This window comes from Scyliorhinus canicula, chromosome 7 (genome assembly GCF_902713615.1).
Source record: "Scyliorhinus canicula chromosome 7, sScyCan1.1, whole genome shotgun sequence".
NCBI classification, from domain to species: domain Eukaryota; kingdom Metazoa; phylum Chordata; class Chondrichthyes; order Carcharhiniformes; family Scyliorhinidae; genus Scyliorhinus; species Scyliorhinus canicula.
Genome location: NC_052152.1, coordinates 43852184 through 43878125, shown reverse-complemented (window position 1 = coordinate 43878125; position 25942 = coordinate 43852184). Strand labels below are relative to the sequence as shown.

General features: G+C 45.2%; 1 protein-coding gene across 1 annotated transcript in view; it reads right to left on the bottom strand.

Annotated features, from left to right (window-relative positions):
* Positions 1-5387: 5387 nt before the first annotated feature.
* The window catches only part of LOC119968910 (protein maelstrom homolog), an 82751-nt gene continuing 62196 nt past the window's right edge, over positions 5388-25942 (bottom strand). Inside the window, exons 6-12 of the mRNA XM_038801890.1 lie at positions 18483-18613; positions 16993-17047; positions 15584-15725; positions 12483-12545; positions 11327-11456; positions 9657-9735; positions 5388-5929 (exon numbers count right to left, since the gene is read on the bottom strand). Coding sequence (XP_038657818.1) covers positions 5802-5929; positions 9657-9735; positions 11327-11456; positions 12483-12545; positions 15584-15725; positions 16993-17047; positions 18483-18613 — 728 coding nt within the window. The 3' untranslated portion in view covers positions 5388-5801. The remainder of the gene's footprint in view (positions 5930-9656; positions 9736-11326; positions 11457-12482; positions 12546-15583; positions 15726-16992; positions 17048-18482; positions 18614-25942) is intronic.

The window sequence follows — 25942 nt, the reverse complement described above, 5'->3', positions numbered from 1 at the left end:
TCAAATGGACTTGTTCACTTTGAATGGTCTTGAGCGTCTGGTGTTGTTAGAATGGCGATCATTAAAGCCAAGTGGAGTATACTCCACCTGAGCAGCATATGTCTTGTAGAAGGTGCTCACTCCATCAGCCGTGACCTGCTCTTTTGCCCAGCTTTTGCATGGAATGTCTGTGGATTGGAAGTGCAAAGGGACAAGAGTTTTTGTGCATTTAAAGAATCTGAGGGCCAATGTGGTGCTGTTGCAGGAGACCCATTTGTGCCTAAAGGACCCGCTAAGGCTTTCTAAGGTTGGGTAAGTCCGGTGTTCCACTCGGGATTTCATAATAGGGTCCGGGAAGGTGGAAGTCTTGAGCAATAAAATAATCTGGTTCCAAATAGAGACAGTGGTGACAGACCAGGTGCGGAGATATGTTATGGTACAGGGGGTGTTGGAGGGTAAATTTGTGGTGTTGACCAGCATTTATGCCCCAACTTGGGATGATGTAGATTTTACGAAGGGGATGGTGACAGCAATCCCGAGCATAGCCACACGTCAGTTGTTCAAGAGAGAAAGGGGGGGCTCCGAATACGGTCTTCGACCTGAAAGTGGACTGATCCAAGCCAGAGTTGCTGACCCCCCTAAGGGGGAAGCGAGAGCATTGACGGCGTTTGTAAAAGAGGTGGGGGGGGGGGGGGGGGAGGTGGATCCATGCCAATTTTTCCACTGGTTTGGAGGGGGGGAGAGGAGTTCTCCCTTTTCTCGCCGGTGCACAAGGTCTACTAATGAATTGATTTTTTTTTTAATAATGGGAAGGTCATTGTTGGGGGTAAGGAAAGAGGAGTATTCGGTGCCAATTATGCTCCTCCCTGGTAGACGTGGTTTTGGGAGGGGGCGGAAGCCTCGAGTGAGTATCATGACTTAGAATGTTCGCAAATAGGCCCTTTAAACGGTCCTGGATGTTCGCACACCTGACGTTTTGAGAGTGGAGGCGATTTTCTTGCAGGAGACACATCTCCGGGTGAAAGATCAGGGGCCAGATTCTCTCTCCCGCAGGTGCGGCGTGCCCCCACCGGCAGCGGGATTCTCTGACCCGGCAGTCGGCCAATGGGGTTTCGCATTGTGGGCACCCCCTCGCCATCGGGAAATCTGCGGGCATGAGTGCACTGCTGGCGAAATGGAGATTCCCGTCAATAGAGAATCCAGCTCCAGGTGATTTTGAGGAAGGGATGGGTGGGGCAAGTGTTTCACTCAGGGTTTGATTCAAAGTCACGGGAATTGCCATTTTGTTGCGTGAGAAAATGGAACATATGGGGGCCAGGGAGGTGTGGGATCCGGGATGGGAGAGGGGGAAGGTTTGTGATAGTGAGTGGGGTGCTAATGGGTATGTGCCCAATTGGGACAATGCCAGATTAGTGACGAGGTTACTGGGGGTGATTCCAAACTTGAACTCAGCAATTGACCGTGGGTGGTGGTGTGGGGTGGATTTCAATTGTGTTATGGAGCCGAGGTTAGATCAATCGACCCCTAACTCGATGGGAAGGTCAAGAATGGTGAGAGAGCTGGGAGAGTGTATGGATAAGATGGGGATAGTGGATCCACGGAGGTTCGAGAACCTGGGGGAGAGGGTGTATTCTTCTCACATGTGGATAAGGTCTGTTCGAGGCTGATTTCTTTTTTTGTATTGAGCCGGGTGGTGCTGATGGGGACAGTAGTGGTGGTATATGCAGGAATTGTGATCTTGGACCCTGCTCAGCACTGGTTAGATGTGAGACTTTGTTCGGGACAGGCTCAGAGGCCAGGGTGGAGGTTGGATTTGGGGCTTTTGGCCGATGAGGAGGTCTGTGGGAAGGTGAGAGTGGCAATTTAAGAACCATGTTGAGTTCAACCAGAACGGGGAGGCAAAATTATTTTGTTTCAAGGTACACAGGGCTAGAGCGAGGAGCACCAGCGATTATTGGATGAACTAGTTGAGGTGGATAGAAGGTAGTCAGTGGGCCCCACGCAGGAGCTGCTGGCAGAAAGGAAGGCGTTGCAGAAGCATTTTGACTGGTTGATAACGGGTAAGGTTGTGGGTCAGCTGTGGAGGGAGAGAGGGGTGCAGTACGAATATGGGGAGAAGGCGGATCGTATATTGGTCAACTAGGTGTGGCGTCAGGCAGCACCTAGGGAAATTCTTCTGGAGTGGGATGTGATGTCAGATTTGAAGAGAATCAATGAGGTGTTTACGGCTTTTTTGAGGGGTTGTAAAGGGCCGAATTGATGGGGGGGGGGGGGGGGGGGGTGGCGGATATGGGGTTGGATTTCCCGGAGTTGGAGGAGGGGAAGAGACAGGCGCTGGAGGAAGCGCTGGGTTTCAAGGAGGTTATGGAGTGTATTGGTAGGATGCAGTCGGGGAAGGCGCCGGGGTTGGATGGCTTTCTCGCAGAATTTTCTAAGCAGTTCGCTACGGAGTTGGCCCTCCACCCGTTGGGCATGTTTACAGAGGTGGTGGAAAAGGGGGATGTGCCAGCTATGCTGGTGCAGGTGTCGATTTTGTTGATCCCGAAAAAGGGGAAGGACCGAGTGATGAACTGGCCAGGGTGTCAGCTTGCCCGATGGCAAGTGGGCCCCCTATATCAAATAAAAATGCAATAAAGAAACAAACACAGACAACTGTTTTAGTAATAAAAAGGAATAAGGAAAAAAAAGAGAACAGGACACAAATAAGCAGTGCATGAGAAGGAACAAAGCAGGGGAGGTAGTGAAAGGATGTGGAATAGGGGGGCCCGGGTCGGGCATAATTAAGGAAATTCCATGTTTTCAGCAAGTGTGTGTGAATTTAAAGATAAAGTTACAATTCGTGATTTGAGATGGTCGGCAACTTCAAAGGATATCAAGCAGTCGTCTTAGTTCAGCCGGTACATCGGTCCGGGGCCCGGAGAGCCACGAAGGGGCCCGTGAATCTCTGAAGGGCCCTTAAAAATTATAATTAATAAGATAAATAAATCTCCAACTTCTTTCCTGAGATTTGTATTCTAACTTAATAAAATATAATTGTTTTCAAAAAGAGCAATACCAAATAAAAATGCAATAAAGAAACAAACAAATAATCACTCAGTGTATGAAGGAACGAAGCCATGGTTTTTGTTTTTATTCCAGTACTTACCAGTGTTTCTACCCAAGGTGTTTTTGATGGTGGGAGGATTAATTTTGTCATTTATATGGGCAGGTAAGCTGGCACATGGTCAGCACTGTTGCCTCACACTACCAGCGCCCTGGATTCAATTACGGCCCCAGTGACTGCGTGCAATTTGCCCTTTCTCCTCTTGTCTGCATGTTTCCTGCGGGTGCTCCGATTTCCTCCAAAAGTTCAAAGTTGTGCAGGTTAGGTGGATTGGCCATGATAAGTTGCCCTTAGGGCAAAAGGTAGGGTATTGGGATAGGTTGAGGGCCTCACCCTAGGTAGGGTGCTCTTTAAGAGGGTCTGTATAGATTCAATGGGCCGAATGTCCTCCTTCTGCATTGTAGGGATTCTAAGGTGGCGACAATTTGGAAGAGGGTCATAGAGACCGGCAGTCTGTGGTTTTGCACTGCCGAATTGATGTCCTATTACTGGGCAGTGAACACGGAGGTGTTGGGCAGGTGCGGGGGCAGGAGGCACTAGATGAACATCGAGGTCAGGTTGTGTCGGACTGCAGATGTTAGTTACAGCTCCATTTCAGTTTGCTCCAGGAAATCTTTCAGGGAATCCGGTGGCCACACTGAAAATATGTAGGTAATTGTGGCAACATTTTAGAGGGGAGGTTTTGACGGTGACTCCGATTAGGGGCAGTCACATATTTGAACCGGCTAGATTGGATGCTAGGTTTAGGGGTTGGGAAATCAAGGGGGTGGCAGTAATGGGGGATTTAGGATTTATTACTGGAGGGGTGGTTTTCAAGTCTGGAAGTTAGTGAAGAAGTACAGGTTCGCTCAGTCAGAGGCATTCAGATACTTGTGAGATTGGAATTTTGCTAGGATTTTTCAGACGTCCTCAGGTGTTGCCTCATCATCGATATTGGAGAGGGTACTGTTGTTAGTGTGGGCGGTGGAGCGGAGTACTTCTGGAATTTATGGGAGGATTCTGGCAGAGGACATCACGGCACTGGGGGATTAGGGCCAAGTGGGAGGAAGAGCTGGTGGGGTGTGTGGCAAGCCCTGTGGAGGATGAATGCCACCTTGTCCTGTGCAAGGCTTAGGTTCATACAATCAAAGGTAAATACATTGGGCACATTTAACGAGGGTTAGGATGAGTCAAGTAGAGGATAGGTACGAGTCATGTGGCGGGAGCCCAGCAAATCACATGCATATGTTTTGGACATGTCCCAAGCTGTCAAGCCTTTGGGGTTTTTTTTTTCAGCACTGTGTCGACGATCTTGCAAAGAGGATTGGAGCCTGGTCCCTAGAAGTCATTCGGAGCTGCAGACAGGCAGAGGTGGGGCAGATGTTTTAGCCTCGCTCAATGCTCACAGGCAGGTTCTGCTGGAGTGGTTAGCTTCTCCACCCAGTGAGTCGGCGGAGTCTTTGTACCTTGAAAAAATTAAATGCAGAGAGGTTTTACATAAGATGGCAGCCAGATCATATATTTCAAATAACTGGCCACCATCAAAAGCTAAGGGAGGTGGGAATGGGAGGGGGTTGTTTATTTGGTTTTTATTTATATATTGAAAATGTTAGATCAAAATATTTTACAAAAAAAAATAATCTGGCAGCATCTGTGGGAAGAGAAAGTTAACATAGAGTCCAAAATGATGACTTTTTGGATGACTCTTTGGAATTGAATGGAAGGGTATGGGGGCAGAGGTCAAGTCAGGGATAGGTTAGAGAGGGGAAGGAGATTTACCTCAACTTCTAACATCTTGAACTTTGGTAGTGGGAGAGGGGCAGTCAAAGTTTGGCAGATTTGTAGTGAGGTGGAATTACTTTATATTTCACAAAGATACAGGAAAAATGGTCGATTTGTGATAAAAGCCAGCAATGGCTTTCTGTGGAACTTTTAAATATTTTTGTATACCAGGGTTCTATTTAATTAATTTACATCTGAAAATATAAACCAACCACAGCTGCCTAGAATTAGCTTGGTCTAATTCTGCAGGGTAAAGATAAAGCTCACTCATTCTGCAGCAGGAGGATAAAGTAAAATATTCCAGTAACAACTGTGGTTTTCAAGTTAACTTGCTTTAAAGAAATTGGTACTCAGTTCTTAAAAAGGGCACGATGATAAAGGAAACTGCTTCATTCATCTCGTTCTGTCTCTGCTTGGTAATTTTCCCTGCTTCGTTTGGATACAAAGTTCAGCGTCAATTCTTTGGTCTGACATCAGTCAGCACTTTGTTTTGAACTTCAAAATAATTCTAAAATATACAAATTATTGTACCAATATCAAAAAATAGAATGCTCGTTAAACTTTATTTAACAAGATAACAACAACCTCTCAGAACACAATAAATTGAGTGTAATTGCTCCCACAAAAATCTGCACATCCTTCGTATTTTTTTTTAAAGACTTATTTCTCAATTTCTTATCAAATTACATCATTTGAAAATTGCAACATTTTTAAATAAAGATTTATCTGTATTATTACAAAAAAAATGTTAGTTTGTTACAATCATGCAACTGGAATCATTGCAAAGGCGATCCCTGTTAAACAGCATGGTTTCACATTGTGATATGCGGTTAATCCCACATCCGATGGATTACTTATGCCAAATGCACAAATATAATAGCAACAAAACATCCAAGTTAAAACAAAAGCTATATTAAATGCTTTTCTTTTTAACAGTCTTGAATATTGTTAAATTCATTTATTGCTTCAATCCTGGAAGTGAGCGGGATGGGAAATTCAGCCATGCAGCCAGAGCTCCTCTTCCTCTCCCAAACTGTGCTGCAATAGGATAATCCCTTAAATTGGATACTGGAACACAACTTTTATCTGTGGTACACAAAGAGGTGTTATTTCATGGTGAAGCTACTGCTTGCACCTTCCTGTTCAATGCAAAATACACATTCGTGCTCAAATGGTTGTAGATCAAAACTAATTAATTACTGACAAAATAGACATGTTGAAGCTTTATGTCTTGCACTCAACAGAATACCAGTACAAGAGAAAGCAACTGTATAAGAGAGAGTGCTGATTAGTTGGCAAGTATACCATGATTGGTGTTTCCCTGGAGAATGCACCAGCTGATAGTGACTGACAGTCAACTGCCAAGCATGGTTTGAGATTCAGTCCAGGCAGTTTGACCGATTGGTCAAGGTATTGCCTTGAGGAATGAGTCAGCAAACGGACGTCACTTATTTTGTTTACTTGAAACGATGGAATGGGTTTACTTGTTCTTTCTGTCTACAAACAACAAGGCCCTGTGTATTAATATAGGTAGATTCCAGTACATGCAAATGTGCCGGACTGCGATGCCAACTGACAATCTCAAATTGATTGTCAGCGTAATTCTTGGCACACTAAGGATTATTAAGCAAATGTTGTTCAATTGCAAATCACACCTAATGAAGCACACAATGTTTTGAATTTTGTAAGTACAGGCTGGTTAGGCACGGTCTGTACCTTGCCTGTTGCGAACAGGGATTGGGATGTTGCTGTTTGATATGATTCACCAATCTTTTGGATGTATGGTCTACATACACTGGCACCAAAATTCATTTACAAAATTACTCATCTGTGATAAGCAGATTGTCTTTTTGGCTTGACAGCGGCGTCCTGTTGGTGATGAATACCACTTGCATTGCTATTGTATAGTAGCTGCATGAAAAAGTTAGCTTTATTTTTGCTCAGATTTTTGAGATACTCTGCCCTTCCAGGGTAATCAAAGTGCGGTGGATGCTGGGACAGTGAGTAAATTTGAGGAGTTAAGACAGATTTTTAGTGCAGTCCGTTAAGATGACGGTGCTCCCGAGGTTTTTGTTCCTGTTCCTGTGCCTCCCCATCCTTAACCCGAAGGCCTTTTTTAGGAGGGTCGACAGGAGTATCACGGGATTTGTGTGGGCGCATGGGACTCCGAGGGTGAGAAGTGTGTTCCTGGAATGAGGCAGGGGTAGGGGGGGGCTGGTGTTGCCCAATCTCTGTGGGTACTATTGGGCTGCCAACGCAGCGATGGTGCGCAAGTGGGTAATGGACGAGGAAGGGGCAGCATGGAAGAGGTTGGAGGCGGCGTCATGTGCGGGCACGAGCCTGGAGGTGCTGGTAACGGCGCCGTTGCCGCTCCCTCCAACGAGGTATTCCACGAGCCCGGTGGTGGCGGCTACCCTCAAAATTTGGGGGCAATGGAGACGGCATAGGGGAGAAGTGGGGGGCTCGATGGAGGCCCCGATACGGGGGAACCATCGGTTTGTCCCAGGGAGCATTGATGGCAGATTCCTGGGCTGGCACAGGGCAGGGGTTAGGAGGCTGAGAGACCTGTTTGTGGGGGGGAGGTTCGCGAGCTTGGGGGAGTTAGAGGGGAAGTTTGGGCTCCCCCCGGGGAACATGTTTAGGTACATGCAGGTGAGGGCGTTTGCCAGGCAGCAGGTGGAGGGGTTCCCCTTGCTGCCCCCACGAGGGGTGCGGGATCGGTTGCTCTCGGGGGTGTGGGTTGGAGGAGGGAGGATTTCGGACATATACCGGGTGATGCAGGAGGTAGACGAGACCTCGGTGGAAGAACTGAAGGGTAAATGGGAAGAGAAGCTGGGTGAGGAGATTGAGGAGGGGACGTGGGCGGATGCCCTGGAGAGAGTGAATTCCTCCTCTTCCTGTGCGAGACTTAGCCTCATACAGTTCAAGGTGCTGTATAGGGCCCACACGACTGGGACGAGGATGAGTAGGTTTTTCGGGGGCGAGGACAGGTGTGCTAGATGCTCGGGGAGCCCAACGAACCACGGCCATATGTTTTGGGCGTGCCCAGCGCTGGGGAAGATTTGGAAGGGGGTAGCAAGGACGGTGTCGAGGGTGGTGGGATCCAGGGTCAAGCCAGGCTGGGGACTCGCAATTTGTGGGGTTGCAGTGGAGCCGTGAGTGCAGGAGGCGAAAGAGGCCGGTGTTCTGGCCTTTGCGTCCCTAGTAGCCCGGCGGAGGATTCTTCTTCAGTGGAAGGATGCGATGCCCCCAAGCATGGAGGCCTGGATCAATGATATGGCGGGGTTCATTAAATTGGAGAAGGTGAAATTTGCCCTGAGGGGATCAGTACAAGGGTTCTTTAGGCGGTGGCAGCCTTTCCTGGACTTCCTGGCAGAACGGTAGGGAAATAGGCCGGCAGCAGCAGCAACCCGGGGGGGGGGGGGGGGGGGGGGGGGGGGGGGGGGGGGGGGGGGGGGGGGGGGGGGGGAGGGAGAACTGTGTACATGGGTCTGTGGGATGTGGCGGGTGTTATCTCTTTCCCTTTTGTCTTTGGGTGTCCTTGTTTTTCCTCTTGTTTGTAGTGGCTTTTGAAGTTGGGTGGGAATTGTTCTTGGGGTGTTACCGCGGTTGATTTGTTAATAGAGTTGAGCTGTTTATATTTTGTAAAAATTTCAATAAAAATTATTTTTTAAAAAAACAAAAAAAAAAGATTTTTAATTGGCAATGGGTTGAAAGGTTATGGAGAACGGACGGTGGAGTTAAGGCCACGATGAAATCAGCCATGATCGAATGGTGGAGCAGACTCGATGGGCCAAATGGCCTAATTTTGCTCCTATACCTTATGAACTTTTCAGAGGCAAAAGTGACCATTTGAGAACCAGTCATAAGATAAGGATGTACAGGATGCTTGTTCTAGAAAACCCATACATAATCGGCATCAGCAAGCCATGAAGATGAAGACTTGTCATTTACATCATGCAGCAGCACATCACTGTTACTCAAGTCTAGCAAGCATTTGTTTAAGCTTACTTTTGAGCAACTCTGACAATCATGTTGAGCGGCAGGTCCAATGGATACGAATTTGAACCCGGCATTAAAAATGTCATCCGTTTTACTGATATAGTCACCCCTGTTAAGGATGACTATTCCCGTCCCGTTGTCAAGTTTACTGATGTGTTTTTCAGGGTTGATCTTAAGGTTTTGTAAAGCTGTGAAAGTCAACAGCTTCGAGGCTTGACCAGGCGCTGTTTTGTACTGGTCTACACAAAAGTAGACCAGGTGTAACAACACCTTGGGGGGGGGGGGGGGGGGGGGGGGGGGGGGGGAGGGGGGGGGAAGGCCACTGATGACCCCATGGTAATTGGGGACAGGGCACAGTGATACCCTGGCTCTCCCTCTGGTACCCAAGCACTGCCAGGCTGGCACCTGGCAATGCCATGGGTCAGGGCCTGATGATTTGGGGGGGGGGGGGGGGGGGGGGGGCATGTGGGTAAATGAAGGGTGAGGTCCTGAAAGGGGGAGGGCTGAGCGATCCTGTAGCAGAATGTCATCATTGGGTGGGTGGGAGAGAGAGAGAGAGAGAGAGAGAGAGAGAGAGAGAGAGAGAGAGAGAGGGCTAAACAGCTGGCTTGTAATGCAGAACAATGCCAGCAGCGCAGGTTCAATTCCCATACCAGCCTCCCCAAACAGGCGCCGGAAGGTGGCGACTAGGGGTTTTCCCCCACAGTAAATTCATTGAAGCCTACTTGTGACAATAAGCGATTATTATTAGTAGATCGGGGTACCCGCTCAAAATGGCTGTCCGACCTCTGAACAAATCATTACTGCTTACCACTGGAGACGTTAGAAGCTGTAGCTTCAATGGGTGAATGGAAATATCGCCTGATCAAATTATTCTCAGTGGGTTTCGACTGAAAAAGATCAGAAAGGTATTTTCAATTGTACGGTTTTTGCTAAACGATTCATTAAAAGTCCTTTCTGAAGATTTACAGAGAATAATCTCCCCACCTAAATTACAGTATTTCCTCACTAACATTCTGAGCTACAGTTTCACAGATGCTTGCCCAATTAGCCATACCTTACCCAATTAGTCATTCTTGGCATGAGAATTTATGGAAGGATTGCCATGAGAGCCATGGCAATAGAGTATAATCTCAGCTTTAGCTAAAGTTTGCTTGTATTTTCCACTTAGGAGATGCAGGAAATTCTGATTAATTCTTCCCCTCTGCAGGTTACATACTGCTATCCCAGTACAGATCTGCTGAATCATAATAGATCATTGAATGAATCTGGAGCCTTTCTAGCCTGCCTTCACTGCACCCGCTACGTTTATCTAGTGAGTCATTGCGGTGATTGTTTAATCGATCTCAAAAATAACGTTTTAATATATAGTGCTAGCAATCTTCCTGACTGGTTTATTCTTATTCTGGGTATAACTGGGAAGCTCCTTTAACAATTGATGAACACACAACACAAAGTGTACAATATGCTAGGAACATTCTGACTCCCAGTGACATGAGAATTTTATTTATAAGTTTTTTTAAATTTAGGCAAAAGGCTGGTGGTGGTAGAACCTTAGTAATAGCAACTGCAGCATTAGCCACATTGTGAAATCTGTGATCAAACAATCTCCCATTAGATATCCAAAACAACGTACCCCACATCTTCCAGCACCCATCCTAGAAGAGACACATAATAAGTACGACATCTTTATTTCTCTCAAGAACTAATTTCTATGTCCTCGGGATGACAACTATGCACTGTGAACTACTGTAGGCCAAGCTTACCTTGGATTCTAAAGGAAGCCCCCAACACCTACAAAAGATGCTTAGCCTGTCCTATATTCACGAATGCTATTTTCCTTTAGGCTTTCATGGGACGTGGATGTCTCTGTGAAGGCCAGCATTTGTTGCCCATATAACTGCCTTTGAACTGATTCACTTGCTAGGCTCTTTCAGAGGAAAGTTGGGAGTCAGACACATTGTAGTGGGTCTAGATTCATGTCAAGATAGCAGGTTTCTTTCCTAAAGGCCAAGTGAACCAGATGTTTTTTTAACAACAATCTCGCATAGTCACCATTATTGTGACAGCTTTATATTTCAGAGATCTTCATTAATTGAATTTAAATTCCACTAGCTGAACCCATGTTCCTTAGTGGTTAGTCTGGTCCTCTGGATTACTAGTTCAGTGACATTACTGCAACATCAACATCGCCCCCTAAGCTTACTTTAAAAAATGCTATCATTTCGAATCTTTTGGGGGAAATCAAGATAGCAATGATCTAGAACTGTTGTAATAATAATGGTATTTTATTCAGGAAACACATTCACAGCCCAAAGACTGAATTGCAGATTGCTTTACGTTGCTGTTAACTTTTTTGTTCTGTAAAGAGACAGAAGATCCACTGCATTTCATGCTTAAAATTAGTTTGTTCAAATATCGGACCACAAAATAACTTTAGGTCAGAAAATTTCTGAGTAATTGAAATTACTGAAGGAATACCTGGTAGTAATGGTCCAGCACTAACACTTTAGGGTTCAATTTGGTACCATAAGTCAAGTCCTTTTTCGGGATGTGTGCTGATGTAATCTGAAATTTATAGATGGAAGCCAAAGAATCACTGATGCAATACCTAAAATGTGCAATAAAGATGATCAGATTTGTTTTTGTGGCTATGGTAACCACTTCATTTTACTGAAATAACAGTGCACTATAGATCCTTGACTGGAGGCTACCAGCACATTACTAAGTAATTGAGTAATGAATTGTGGATACAACACAAAAAAGGTACCCAAATATAATATTAAAAATGATTGATGTTGCATTGAAATTAGTTATTCTATCACTGTTATTTTATCCACTAGTTACTATTTTGTTGGTAAATTAAAAAGCCTTTCAGTCGTGGCTTGTACAGTATGCATTGAATACAGTTATTTATAATTCCTTGAATCTGTTCGCCAGTTGTAAACTTTGATTCAAAACGGTCATTTACTACTGCTCAGAAAAATTTACAACACCTGATGCTTTCTTCCACCTCGTGTGAGCCACGATTCAGAGACATTGAATGCAACTATTACAAGAGGGTGTCACTGGCAAAAAACAAAATGTTTGCAGTACCATGTTTTCTCATAAATGGGATTCAGATGCAAGTGCAGTTGCAAGCTACAAGCTATCGCAAATTAAATGAAAATGTCCCATTAATACAAGGCACAGGAAAAGAAATATACAGGGGTGCTGAATGAAACGTTAAAGTGACGCAAGGTCTTAAAATGCCATACCTTTATTGACTACCTTGGACGGCACTGTGGCAGTGGTTAACACTGCTGCATCACAGCGCCAGGGACCCAGGTGTGATTTCAGGTAACTGTCAGTGTGGAGTTTGCACTTCTCCCCGTGTCTATGTAGGTTTCCTCCGGGTGCTCCAGGTTCTTCCCACAGTCCAAAGATGTGCCATGCTAATATTGCCCAAAAGTTAGGTATGGTTACGGGGATAGGGCCTAGGTAGGGTGCTCTATCGGAGCAGGACGGTGCCGACTCGATGGGCCAAATGGACTCTTTCTGCACCGTAGGGATTCTATGATTCTACCGTACCAAATTCTACTCATAACAATTATGACCAGAAACTTCCCTGGAGAAAATATGTCAGGATCTCACTTACGCATATTTCTTGGTTGTTGCTAAGGCACAGTACACTACGTCATGCTCATCATGCCACTTACACCTTAAGAGGGGAAAAAATAAAGCATTTATAGGCTCAATAAATTCCTAAGAACCACACTGACATTATGACTTGTTGAAATTCCACATTTTACATGACGTAACATTACATCATGCCGAAGGGTCAGATAATACATTGCAGTCTATCAGCTAGAATTCAAAGCATGCCTTAGAAACCAATATCCCGACAACTAAGTTAATGGATAGAAATTCTCAGCTGCACAAATTTCAACTAAACATAAACTGGAGTAAAACTGGTGAAATGAACATAGTGAGCATCAACAAACTTGATCCAAGTTTAGAGGCACTTTTAACATTCCTTCTATAAACTTAATGTAATTTAATATTGGTTTACAATTTTTAAAGACACGGTGGCACAGTGGTAATGTAATTTGACTAGTAATCCAGAGGATCCAGCTATTGCCCTGGAGACACGGGTTCAAATCCCACCATGGCAAATTAATTCAACAATAAAATCTGGAATTAAAAGCTAGTCTCAGTAATGGTGATCATGAAACGATCATCTATTGGTGTAACAGCATATCTGGTTCAGATGAATCTTGGTCTACACATGACTCCAGATCCACAGCAATATGGTTGGCTCTTAGCTGCCCTGTAAATTAGCCTAGTAAGCCACCAAGTCCAAGATCAATTTGGGGTGGGCAAATGTTGACTTTTCCAGCAATGTCCACATCCTACCAAAGAATAAATAAAAACATGTAAACTGACAAAAAAAAATTAAAACTTATTTGTGTTCTTATGAGGTTGTATAGATTTAAAAGTAACTTACTGCAGGTTAGATCTAGCATTAGTGAACGAGGTGAACAGAAACATCCTGGAAAATTACAGCAGAACTTAGTAAACAAGTTTCTTTTTGCTCAGAAAGAGTAAATGTAGCACTCTTTGATGAGTATGTAGGACTGGAACAGAGGACAGCTGGGAGAACAGAAGGACTAGCAAGTACCCACTTCGCACCAGTTCCTAATTCAGCAGCATGCATAACAGAATCAGATACCAGAGCATGACAGAAGCACTGCAAACAGGACTGCAATTTTACTGAGCAAGCTGACCTACAAAGATTTGCAAGGGAAAAGGAGCCATTTGCAAGTGCAAAGGAGTAGTCAGCAATGCACTTCCAGCAGCAGCGAAGGTCACCCTCAACCTTCCAATGACATTAATCAGTAACCGATTTTCTCTATGAACACTGACATTCTTTCCTAAACAAAACATGAATGATGGACTGAAAGAAGCTGGTGAAAATTAATGGATGTTATTAAATTATATAGAGGTGATAGCCTATGTGATTAATATGTCTTCCTGATTGGTCCTTTATTATGGTCCTTTATTATGCATATGCTCTCCTTGCAGCTGATTAGTAACTGGTGCTGGCTGCATAGCTAAAAGCAAACTAATTAATTAAAAGGATTCAGAAGGCCCACTCCCTCTACAATTAACATGAATACACCTACATCAGTACTGGAATCCCACTCAGAGCTGTTATTAGCTCATTACATTTTGGAGCACCCATTACTGAAAAAAGTACAGGCATCTGTTCCTCTGTCACCCCAGACCTATCAATGGTGCAGGGATATTCCTCACCAAAGATCAGCCTGGGCATAGAATAGCAAGCATCTTTGGAGATCTTGGAATCACTCCTTCCTGCGTGGATTGTGAACCACAAAGTCTATGCAACTGGATTTTCCACTTAAATTGTCAACGGTGCGCTATTTTCAATGGCAGACCACAATGTAGACAGCCATCACGCTAACATTACTAAAAGGCAGTACATATCTCATGTTAAACTTATCCACTCTATCCTGGCCATCTTTTGTTCTTGTTCAGAAGGTAAGTGACTCATTAATATAGTCCTGCTGGTATAGCAACCATCTTTCTGAAAATATGCCCGTGAAATCAGTAGGTGTACTTACTCGAATGCCACCATGCCCCAGTTGGCTCACCAACTCCATGTCTCTACTGCTACCCACCTCATGACTGCTCTGTGACATACCATTTGCTTCTTCATCAACTTCACTACAGTCTTAAAATGGAAAAGGGTATTGTTTGTCCCATTGACAACTTGAGCTCTTGGTAGTGATCTGTACGAAGCAGTTTTATTTGCAAGATTGTTTTCACAGCTCTTTGAAGGGGGTAGGTAGTATTTTATGAAAAAACAAGCACAGTTACCTTCAACAATACAGGTCAATTATCTGCATATGTACAGCATTGACATGACACAATTTTGAACAGATCAGCCTAAGTGTGGATATGTGCGTATTCCCATATTAGTGTCTTCTTCTGCACTCTGGGGCTGGCTCCAGCCACCAACCCACCAAAACCAAGCCCATTGTACTTCCTTACAGAGTCAGAGAATTTGCACTGTCTTGGTGAAAACTAGTCTGGTGTTGAGACAATCTCAACAGAAACTCTGCACTCCACCATTTCAATGTTTGGATCAATTTAGTAGCTAATGAGGCAATGAAGGATAACAAATGCAGCATTAAGTCGAATCAAGATAATCAAGTGATTTGCTTATGGAAGGGAAAATGAATTTATGAATTGTACAAATCACTGGGAAGATCACAAATAACTGGGGGGTGTCATTCTCCCCAGCTATGCACAGAAACAAAGAGATTTTGAGAAAGTTTGTTTGTGACATGGATCAGAAAGTGGGATTAATCTGATCCTTAAGTAGTGAGAGTTTTATAAAGTCCAGCAGCCTTACACAACCTATTCATTTATTTGATCTTCAAAGAGACTGGTGTTCATATATCCTGTATTTTCACTCTCTGGCTAACCAGTTCTTTTACTGAATCAAGAAATCTATTCCTGTCCGGTAATGTGTCAGAAAAATCAGGTCTTAGTTTTAGAGAATAATGCTCCATGTTTATACTTTTTCACAAATTGTGAATAAAAGTTAGGACTGCACAAGACCAGCAGCCAATAACCATATGCATGTAGCATCATACACCTGGTTGAATGGATATGGATTTGCTTCATGCTATTATTGCTTACATCCTACATTTTATAAAAAGATGTACTTACCTAGTATTAGTGGCATAATCATAAACCATTACTTCCAGCATTCTCTCCATACTGGCTTTGGAAGGTTTTTCTTTTAGTTTGTGCTCGTAAAGTTGCTCTATCAGTTCTTCTAGCTCAAAAACATTCACTGGAACGCTACAACCTATTATAAAAATTTAGAAAATTAGTATTTGATTAACTCTGAAGAAAACTTCAGAGCATTATCTCTGCAATCACTATTACTTCTATGAGAAAAGCACAAATATAGGATATTCTGGGGAATTGTTGGCAACTATAGGCACATTGCATTCATAAAAGGCACTTTGCAACAGTTAAGAATGAATTACATCAACTTTGGACACAGGAAGCACCCTGTTCAACTGAATGGGAGTGCCCTGGTAGCCAAACCATCTCTTACCTTTCAATTCACCACTGGCAACCCTTTCATCACAGAGTCCCCATGAACTGGAATCCACTCCTTTAACTCCCCCTTGCCCACCTCTATTTTAAGGTCCTTCTTTAAAACCCACTCCTTTAGCCACACCTCAGTCTTTTTTCCTTTGTTCTGGCGGTGATTAATTCCTTGCAACAGATGCATCATGGGACATTTTTCTACATTAAACAGTTCTCTGTAGCCAGGTTAAGCATGAATTTTAAAAGTGAAGTAAGATTCAGCCATCGAATAATTTGTTGCCACTAAAAATGGAGGAGTACGTCAAAAGAACGTATGCTCACCTAATTTTGTCAATTTTTACAGTTTGACTCCAATAAAAAAAATTATAATGATGTCCCAAGTTGTACAGCACATTTTTGGCATTGGCTGAAGGCTGGTGAAATTGTTTTACTGTCAGTAACATCATGACTATGTTTTTATCAACACTAGAAATGTATAGTCCCGAGAACCCTCTGGATCTAGTAAAGATTAAAATGAAGTCCCGAAAGATGGTTTGGCATAGTAAGCTAGTGTTGACCAATGGTGGTCTTACACTTGTACAATTTCAGATCAGTGGTCTCAAAACTAGATGTTTCTGTATTTCTGAACCTTGACACAGAAACTGAAACATCATTAACGTATAGTATTAGCATCTCCTTTTTAATTGAGATATAAAATATCTGGGATTCAGCAATTAGACAATTCATTGTCCTCATCTTTATCACCTGGCAGTTTATATTCACTAACTCACAATGCACATCATTCAAATATATAATTTCCAGTTTAATTCCTCACATGAAATACTCCCACAACTACAATTAAGTAGTACAAGCTTTCCCAAGACTGATGTTTTATTGTTGAAATTGCAAATTCAATAATAATAACAAAATTGAGTTTCAGGAAAATCCTACTGTCTTTTTGTTCACCATGATTAATATACCGTAGTCTCAGACTTGCTTTAAAAATAAACTGGTAAGAAAAATGATAAGCAATGTACCTGCTTTGCTGGCTAACCAGTTCAGACACCAATTCACTCTGAAGCACTCAGTCAACTAGAATTGAAAATAAACAAATTTCAATTTTAAAGAGATGATTGTAAAACAATTATGATATGCTAATACATGAATAGCCTTTCTCTGCTGGTGGACCAGTGTTCATTCTTTGTCATGACTACTACCAATGGAATATATAGAAATAAATTAGAACTACTCAAGACTTCTCCATCATTCAGCTCATGACTAAAATGTGAATGCAATGATTTCCCCCCCAGTTTGAGAGTGGTGTGCAGTGTAATTTGGGATATCACTAAAATCTTTTACTGGTGTCATTAGAAATTTAAGACAGTGCAATTACCACATTTTTCTGTTGCACTACAATGTTAAACCAGTGGTAATAGTAAGTAGGGGAATTAAAGAATGATATGTAAAGAATCTAGAAGCTAAGTTTTATTCTGTAGTTATTTCAAGTTTTAAAAATTCTTCTGGTTTTAAAAACTTGTTGACAGACCTCAGCATCTCATGGCTCACAAAATAGGTCAATATATGATAGGCACGATCTAATAGAAAGTTTCAAGTGTCTTTTCAGGCGGGTTTGGTTGCGAGTTTCTCCCGGCTCTTGTTGGTGTATTCCCCACTACTATCTAACTATACTTAGTCGCTTTTTTGAGCCCAGGGGAGTTTCTCTCCAGGCTAGCCCGCATAGAACTATTTTCATCACTGGTGAGCTGAACTTGCTGGCCAGACCAGCTACTCAAAGATCTTTAAGTGAGCTTGAGGGTCCCCACACCCCCACCTACAAGCAACATCACACCCACACCCATGGGTATTACCCCATACTATTCAAGTCAGGACTTCCCGCTATGGGGTCACCCGGGCAGTCCCACCCACTGTGGCAGTGCCAGGGTGCCACCCCACCCTGTTCCTGACCACCCAGGGGTCTCAATGGCCTGGGAGACGCTCCAGGTGGCATGACGCCAGGTCCACATTTGTGGGGACCAGTAATAATCGGCGCCTGTGTGACCTCATTGGGGAGCCGGTTATATCGGGATTCCATCTCACTAATATGATGGAGATTACCCTTTATGGCTTCAATTAGCTTTGGGCAGTGTCTAGGCGCGATCCGGATCCAGTCAACGGAGAGGGTCAGTTTGATCATAAACCGCTCAGCGCCCGGCGAGGCTCCCGATTTGGGCCTCTCCCGTGATCCAACCGGCCCGCACGGATCCTCCCGTGGCGTACTGCAGCTGTTAAATCATGCTCATTAAGTATAATTCAAATAAATTGTTGCAAAACTACAGATAATCTTGTTTAATATTTGTCCGCCAGTTAACATTTCTTTACACCAATATGTTTCCCCCGTTGGCTTTCTTCAGGTTACCAAGGACCAATGATGATGATTGCAATTATATGCCCCCTCCCATACAACAACTTAGGAACTTCCTAAAGTAAAACAGTGGAATTTTTACATACAAAATTATATCACTATTACCTTGCAGTAAACTGGAAGGAAACCACTGCTTTGTGCTGACCTCAGAAAAGTAAAGAATCGCTGAAAGATCGCACGGTAATTGGAACTAGCAAGTTCAAAGTTTGCAAGTGGGATTTTATGAGTGGCATCACCTGACAAAGAAAATGCATTTTTAATTGTAATAAATTAATTTTATACAAGTATCAACTAGATTTAGTTAACAACATCTTAGCAAAGATTCCTTCTGTGAATTTTTTGTTGTTTTTCCCATCTATTCACAATGAACTGAATATTTTTATAATTTTAAAATATATTTGTTTTGACCATTTCCAATCGACCATTGGCACTTAAACGAAAACCTGACTTTGAAGACAGCACTGCCAAAGTTAATTATTCAAATTTTGGTCCCACGTCTAAAATGATCTATGAGACGAGAGCCAAGAGCTTTCAAGTTCAAAAAAGATACAGAAGTTAAAATAAAGCATATTAGTCAGAAATTAGTAAAAGTGTTAAACTAAGAGAGCTTGGATAGTGTACTAGAGAGGGAAAGGCAAATAATACTGGTGGTGGCATGAGGATAGGTAGCTCCTGCCAGGGTACTTGTTTTTGGCCCTTGTTGCCTGGTTCCCAGGGATTTTGCTGGACAATCTCTTCATAAGAAAGTGGAGGGATCCTAGAGAAGGATTTAAAAAAGGCCCACAACTAAAAAGTCTGTGATTGAAAATTCTTCACCTGACTTGGGAGGCTTTGTGTCGAGCCTCAGCAGGGAAGATGACGGTGGCGTGTCGGGCAGCTGGGGTTGCCCTGATCACAGTAGATATGCTAACGGGGGTATTGGCCATCGAGTTCGAGAAACAATTTAGAAGCATTTCGAGAGGCAATGCAGTGATTCTCGACATTGCCAGTCAATTGACGTGTCGCTGTGTCCTGTTTGTGAGAAGTTGGAGACGTCCTTGGAGGCTGTAAAGGAACATGGCGAGGTGTTGAAAGGGGTGGAGAAGGCAGCGCACAGTGGGTTAGCCCTGCTGCCTCACGGCGCCGAGGTCCCAGGTTCGATCCCGGCTCTGGGTCACTGTCTGTGTGGAGTTTGCACATTCTCCCCGTGCTTGCGTGGGTTTCACCCCCACAACCCAAAGATGTACAGGCTAGGTGGATTGGCCACGCTAAATTGCCCCTTAATTGGAAAGAAATGAATTGGGTACTCTAAATTTATATATTTTTTTAAAAACGGGTGGAGGAGGCTTTGTCGAGGCAAATAAAATCACCTTGCTGGAGGTGGAGATCTTGATGGTGGCTGAAAATAAGAAGAATCGGAGGGCGAAGGTAGATGACCTGGAGAATCAGTCGAGGAGACAGAACCTCAGGGCTGTTGGGGTGTCGGAATGTCTGAATCCAACTGCGTACTTTTTGCAGATATTCAATAAAATGATGAGGTAGGGGCTACTGACATCCCCTCCAGAGTTGGATGTGGCCCACCGTACATTCCAGCAGAAGCCCCGGGTGAACGAGCCACACAAGAGGTTACAGCCAGATTCCACAGCTTCCAGGGGAAGGAACTGAGGGGGGCCAAGGTGAATTGTGACCTGAGATGAGAAGAAAGCTATGTCAGAATATATCAAGATCTCGGTCCGGAGCTGGCGAAGGAATGAGTGGCCTTTAATTTTTACAATTAAGGGGCAATTTAGCATGGTCAATCCACCTATCCTACACATTTTTGGGTTGTGGGGGTGAGAAACATGTGGACAATGACTCAGGGTCGGTATTGAACTTGGCTCCTCAGCGCCATGAGGCAGCAGTGCTAACCACTGTGCCACCCTTGGGTGGCCTTTAATAAGGCCATGGCAGCATTGTACAAGAGGTGGAGTGAGGTTTGGAATGGTGTACCATGTGAGGCTGCCTGCTACTTTCGGGTCCAAGCACCATTACTTCGATACTCCGGAGGAAGCAGAAGCTTTTGTTACAGCGCATGGACTGGGGGGGGGGATTGAGTTTTTGAAAAAAGTTATTTTTATAAGCCATATTTTCATCATTTTCGCTATAGAGAAACAAAACAACCTCAACAATGTAAGACCTAAACATTGGACTCGTAAATAAAAAGCAAAAAAACAAACAAGCCCCCCCCCCCCCCCCCCCCCCCCCCCCCCAAGCATTCAATGGCAACCAACTCCCGGAACTGCATGACAATCAAGCCCCAAGGATTGTCGATCCCCTCCTTCACCTCGCCTCTTCCCCCCCCCTCCAAATATAGAATCTACAGTGCAGAAGGAGCCCATTTAGCCCATCGGGTCTTCACCGACTCTTGATAAGATCACCCGAGTCCATGCCTCCACCCCATCCCCGTAACCCAACCTAACCCTTTTGGACACCAAGGCAATTTATCATGGCCAATCCACCTAACCTGCACATCGTTGGATTGTGGGAGGAAACCAGAGCACCAGGAGGAAACCCACGCAGACACGGGAAGAACGTGCAGACTCCACAGAGATAGTGACCCAAGCCAGGAATTGAACCTGGGACCCAGGAGCTGTGAAGCAACTGTGCTAACCACTGTACTACCGTGCTTCTCTCCCAGCTCCTCAAAGCTCGCATATCGCACCCCCCAAGAAACAGATTTTTAATTTCCCTAATCCCTCTCTCCTCCCATCTCCGAAACCTCATATCATCATCCCCGGCTCGAACCCATGATTCCCTCGCACCCCCCCCAACCCAGCACCTTCGCCGTGTTCGCCGCCCAGTAATAGTACAGCAAGTTTGGGAGGACTTTAGGTCGGCTCAGAGATGTACAGTAGCAGATCGTCAACATACAGCATACCCAATGCGCCACCCCCCTCCCTCACTATACCCTTCCACACCCCCAAGCACCTTAGCACGGTGGCCAAAGACTCTATAGCCTATGCAAACAAGAAGGGCATAGGACACCCCTGCCTCGTACCCCGATGCAGAGAGCAAAGTATCCCTAATTCATATTAGTGCAAACACGCACCATCGGCTTCCTATACAACAGCCATACATACCCATGCCACGAACCTCAGCCCGATCTCAAATCTTTCTCAGACTGCCATCAAATAACCCCACTCTATCCGATCAAACACCCTCTCTGCACCTAGTGCCACAACCACCTCCGTATTCTTTCCCTCTGCCGGCAACATCACACTTAATAACCTTCTCACATTCGAAAATAGCTGCCTGACCTTCACGAACCCTGTCTGATCCAATCCTATTACCTTCGGGAGACACCCCTCCAACCTTGCCGCCAGCACAGTTGCCAATATCTTGGCATCTACAATCAATAAGGAAATGGGCCAATACAACCCTCACTCATCCAGGTCCTTATTCATCTTTTAACAGCAGGGAAATCTGGAAATTCCCATACCAGCCTCCCCAAACAGGCGCCAGAATGTGGCGACTAGGGGCTTTTCACAGTAACTTCATTTGAAGCCTACTTGTGACAATAAGCGATTTTCATTTCATTTCATTTCATTCAATTCAAATCAAATCCTACCCCAACGTCTGTGGCAAGACTCCCCTACCCATCGCCTCTTCAAACATTCCCACCATCAACAGCGCCAATTTGTCCTTAATATTCCACTGGGAATCCATTCGGTCCTGCCGCCTTCCCCGACTGCATCCTCCCAATTGCTTCCTTTACCGCCTGGTCCTCCACAGGCAACTCCAGCCCTGCCCTGTCCTCCTTCCCCAACCTCGGGCACTTCAATCTGTCCAGGAACTCCCTCATCTCTCTCTCTCTCCTCTCCTGGTGGCTCCGACCTACACAATGTCTTGTAGAACTCCTCAAAAACTTTATTTTTGTGCTCCAGGACCACCATTAGTTTCCCCATCTTCCAATAAAGGGGCAATTCAGTGTGGCCAATCCATCTCCCATGCACATCTTTGGGCTGTGGGGGCGAAACCCACGCAAACACAGGGAGAATGTGTAAACTCCACAGACAGTGACCCAGAGCCGGGATTGAACTTGGGACCTCAGCGCCGTGAGGCAGCAGTGCTAACCACTGCGCCACTGTGCCGTCCTCAGTTTCGCGCAACTTATGCTTTGCCGCTGCCTCCCTCCAGGCTGGCCGACCAATATACACCTCGCCTTCTTCACATGTTCATAGACTGCCCCCCCTCGCCCTTCTCAACTGGCGCACCGCTTTCCCTGTGGACAACCAGTCAAACTTCGCCTGAAGCGCCTTCCTCCTGCCCAAAAGGGCCGGATCCGAGGCCCCGAGTACATCCTATGCACCTCCAGCATCTCCTCTGCCAATTTTTGGTGCTCTCCCCATCTTCCTTGTCCACCTTAGCCTCAAACAAGATCACCTCCTTCCTCTTACTGCTGCCTTCAGAATCACCACCAACTGCAAAACATCACCTGTGCAATAAAATACCACATATTCCTCGATAACCTCCACAATCTTATTGCAAAATCTCCAGTCCCCAAACAACTCCAATCCATTCTCCACCCCGGCTTCCGGGCCATCCCTCTTCTCCAGAACCACATCCACCCAATGCGGCGCATAGTCTGAAATCAATATCGCTGAATAATCCGACCCTTTGACCCCAGCCAATAACACCTTGCCCACCATAAAAAAGTCTATTCTCGAGTACACTTTATGTACTAGGGATAAAAATGAAACTCCGCTCCCTCGGGTGTAGGAACCTCCATGGGTCCACTCTTCCAATCTCTCTCGCTCATGAAGCCAGCCATCACCTTCGCCCCCGTCCCCCCTGTCCGCTGCCACCTTCTCCATCAAAAACCTCACCCTCCTGTCCACCAATACCGCGAAGGAGAGACTGCAGAATGTAATGTTACAGTCATAGCTAGGGTGCATAGAAAAGATCAACTTAATATGACGCAAGCCCATTCAAAAGTCTGATGGCAGCAAGGAAGAAGCTGTTCTTGAGTCGGTTGGTACGTGACCTCAAACCTTTGTATCTTTTTCCTGACAGAAGAAGGTGGAAGAGAGTATGTCCGGGGTGCTTGGGGTCCTTAATATTGCTGGCTGCCTTTGAGGCAGTAGGAATTGTAGACAGAGTCAATGGATGGGAGGCTGGTTTGCGTGATGGACTGGGCTACATTCACGACCTTTTGGTCTTGGGCACAGCAGGAACCATACCAAGCTTGTGATACAACTAGAAAGAATGCTTTCTATGGTGCATCTTTGATAGTTGGTGAGTCATAGGTGACATAGCAAATTTCCTTAGTCTCCTGAGAAAGTAGATTCATTGGTGGGCTTTCTTAACTATAGTGTCTACATCGGGGAGCAGGACAGGTTGGTGGTGATCTGGGCACTTAAAACCTTGTAGCTCTCGACACTTTCTACTTTGTTCCCATTGATGTAGACAGGGGCATGTTCTCCACTACGCTTCCTGAAATCGATGACAATCTCCTTTGTTTTGTTGACATTGAGGGAGAGATTGTCGTCGCACCAGTTCACCAGATACTCTCTCTCATTCCTGTACTCTGTCTCATCATAGTTTGAGATCCGACCCACTACGGTGATGTCATCAGCAAATTTGAAAATCAAGTTGGAGGGGAATTTGGCCACAGTCATAGGTGTATAAGGAGCATAGTAGGGGGCTGGGGACACAGCCTTGTGGGGCACCAGTGTTGAGAATGGTTGTGGAGGAGGTGTTGTTGCCTATCCTTACCGATTGTGGCCTGTGGGTTAGGAAGATCAGGATCCAGTCACAGAGGAAAGAGCCAAGGCCCAGGCCACGGAGTTTGGAGATGCATTTCGTAGGAACAGTGGTGTTGGTGGCTGAGCTATAGTCAATAAATAGGAGTCTGACATAGGTGTCTTTGTTATCCAAGTGTTCCAGGGTTGAGTGCAGGGCAAGGGAGATGGCGTCTGTTGTGGACCTGTTGCAGCAGTAGGCGAACTGTAGTGGATGTAGGTGAACTGTAGTGGATCTAGGTAATCCAGGAGGCTGGAGTTGATTCGTGCCATGACTAACCTTTCGAAGCACTTCATAATGATGGATGTCAGAGCTACTGGACGATGGTCTAAAAGGCACGCTGCTTGGCTTTTCTTTGGTACATCCAGGGATGATGGTCATCTTCTTGAAGCAGCTAGGAACCTCACATTGCTGTAAAGAGGGGTTGAAGATGTCTGCGAATACCCTCGCCAGCTGATCCACGCAAGACCCGAGTGCTCGTCCGGGTACCCCATCCGGGCCAATGGATCTCCGTGGGTTGACACTGCTCTGACATCTGCAATGGTGAGCAAGGATGCAAGTTCATCCGATACTTCTGGGGCGGAGGGCGTACTCTTGCTGACCTCTTGCTCAAAGCGTACATATAATACGTTGAGCTCATCAGGAGGGGTGTGTTGGAGCCGGCGATTTTACATGCCTTCAGCTTGTAGCTTGTTATGTCTTGCAGACCTTGCCATAGACGGGTGTCCATGTGGCTAGCCTGGGACTCGAGCCTGGTCCGGTGCTGTCTTTTGGCATCTTTGATGGATCTCCTTAGATCATATCTGGCTTTCTTGTATAGATTAAGGTCGCCTGACTTGAACGCCTCAGACTTAGACTTCAGCAAACATTGGATATATATCCCTGTTCATCCAGGGTTTCCAGTTGGGAAACATGCGGATTTGCTTCTTTGGCACAGTCTTCTACACACTTACTAATGAAGTTAATTACTGTAGTGGCGTACACGTTCAGGCTGGTCGCAGAGTTTTTAAATATTGACCAGTCCATTGACTGTAAGCAGTCCGTAGGAGATCATCCAATTCCTCAGACCAATACTGCATTACTTTCTTTTATGGATTCTCCCCCTTCAGTTTTTGCTTATAAGCCGGGGCCAGCACAACCTTGTGGTCAGATTTGTCAATGTGTGGGCGGACGATAGAGCACATGGCATGTTTGATATTTGTATTGCAGTGGGCCAGAATGTTTGGGCCTCTGGCGGAACAGGTGACATGTTGGTGGTAACTTGGTCGTATGCTTGAGTTTGGCCTGATTGACGTCCCCAGCCACTATGAACAAGGCCATTAAAGTCTAACGGCCATTTAGACTCTTTAAATGCGCAAACACCCTCTACCTCTTCACCGGTCCCTCCAATCCCCTCATGTTCTACGTTACTAATCTGACTGGAGGTCTGACCACCTCCCTTCCTATCCACCATCATCATCACCTGGATCCTGCCCACTGGGCCTGACCCACCCCGTCCCTTTGTTGCCGTCAAATCCCTCCCAGAATCCCCCATCCACCGCCTCCTAAAAACACCTCTCCCAGTATCGATCCACCGCCCCACTTTTCACATCTCCTAGGCCCATCAAAACCTGTTCAATCAACTTCGAACAACCACGTCCCTCCCCTCACCACACTCAAGTTCATTAGCCAACCTTCTTTTGCTAGTGTGGAGGCCTCTGCCCAAGACCCCCTGCTCCCAATCCCCTCCCCCATGACCCACTGAGTGCTGAGCTTGTGGCATTTGAGTGCTACAGTGAGAGTTTGGTGACTGAGGGAGTGCTGAG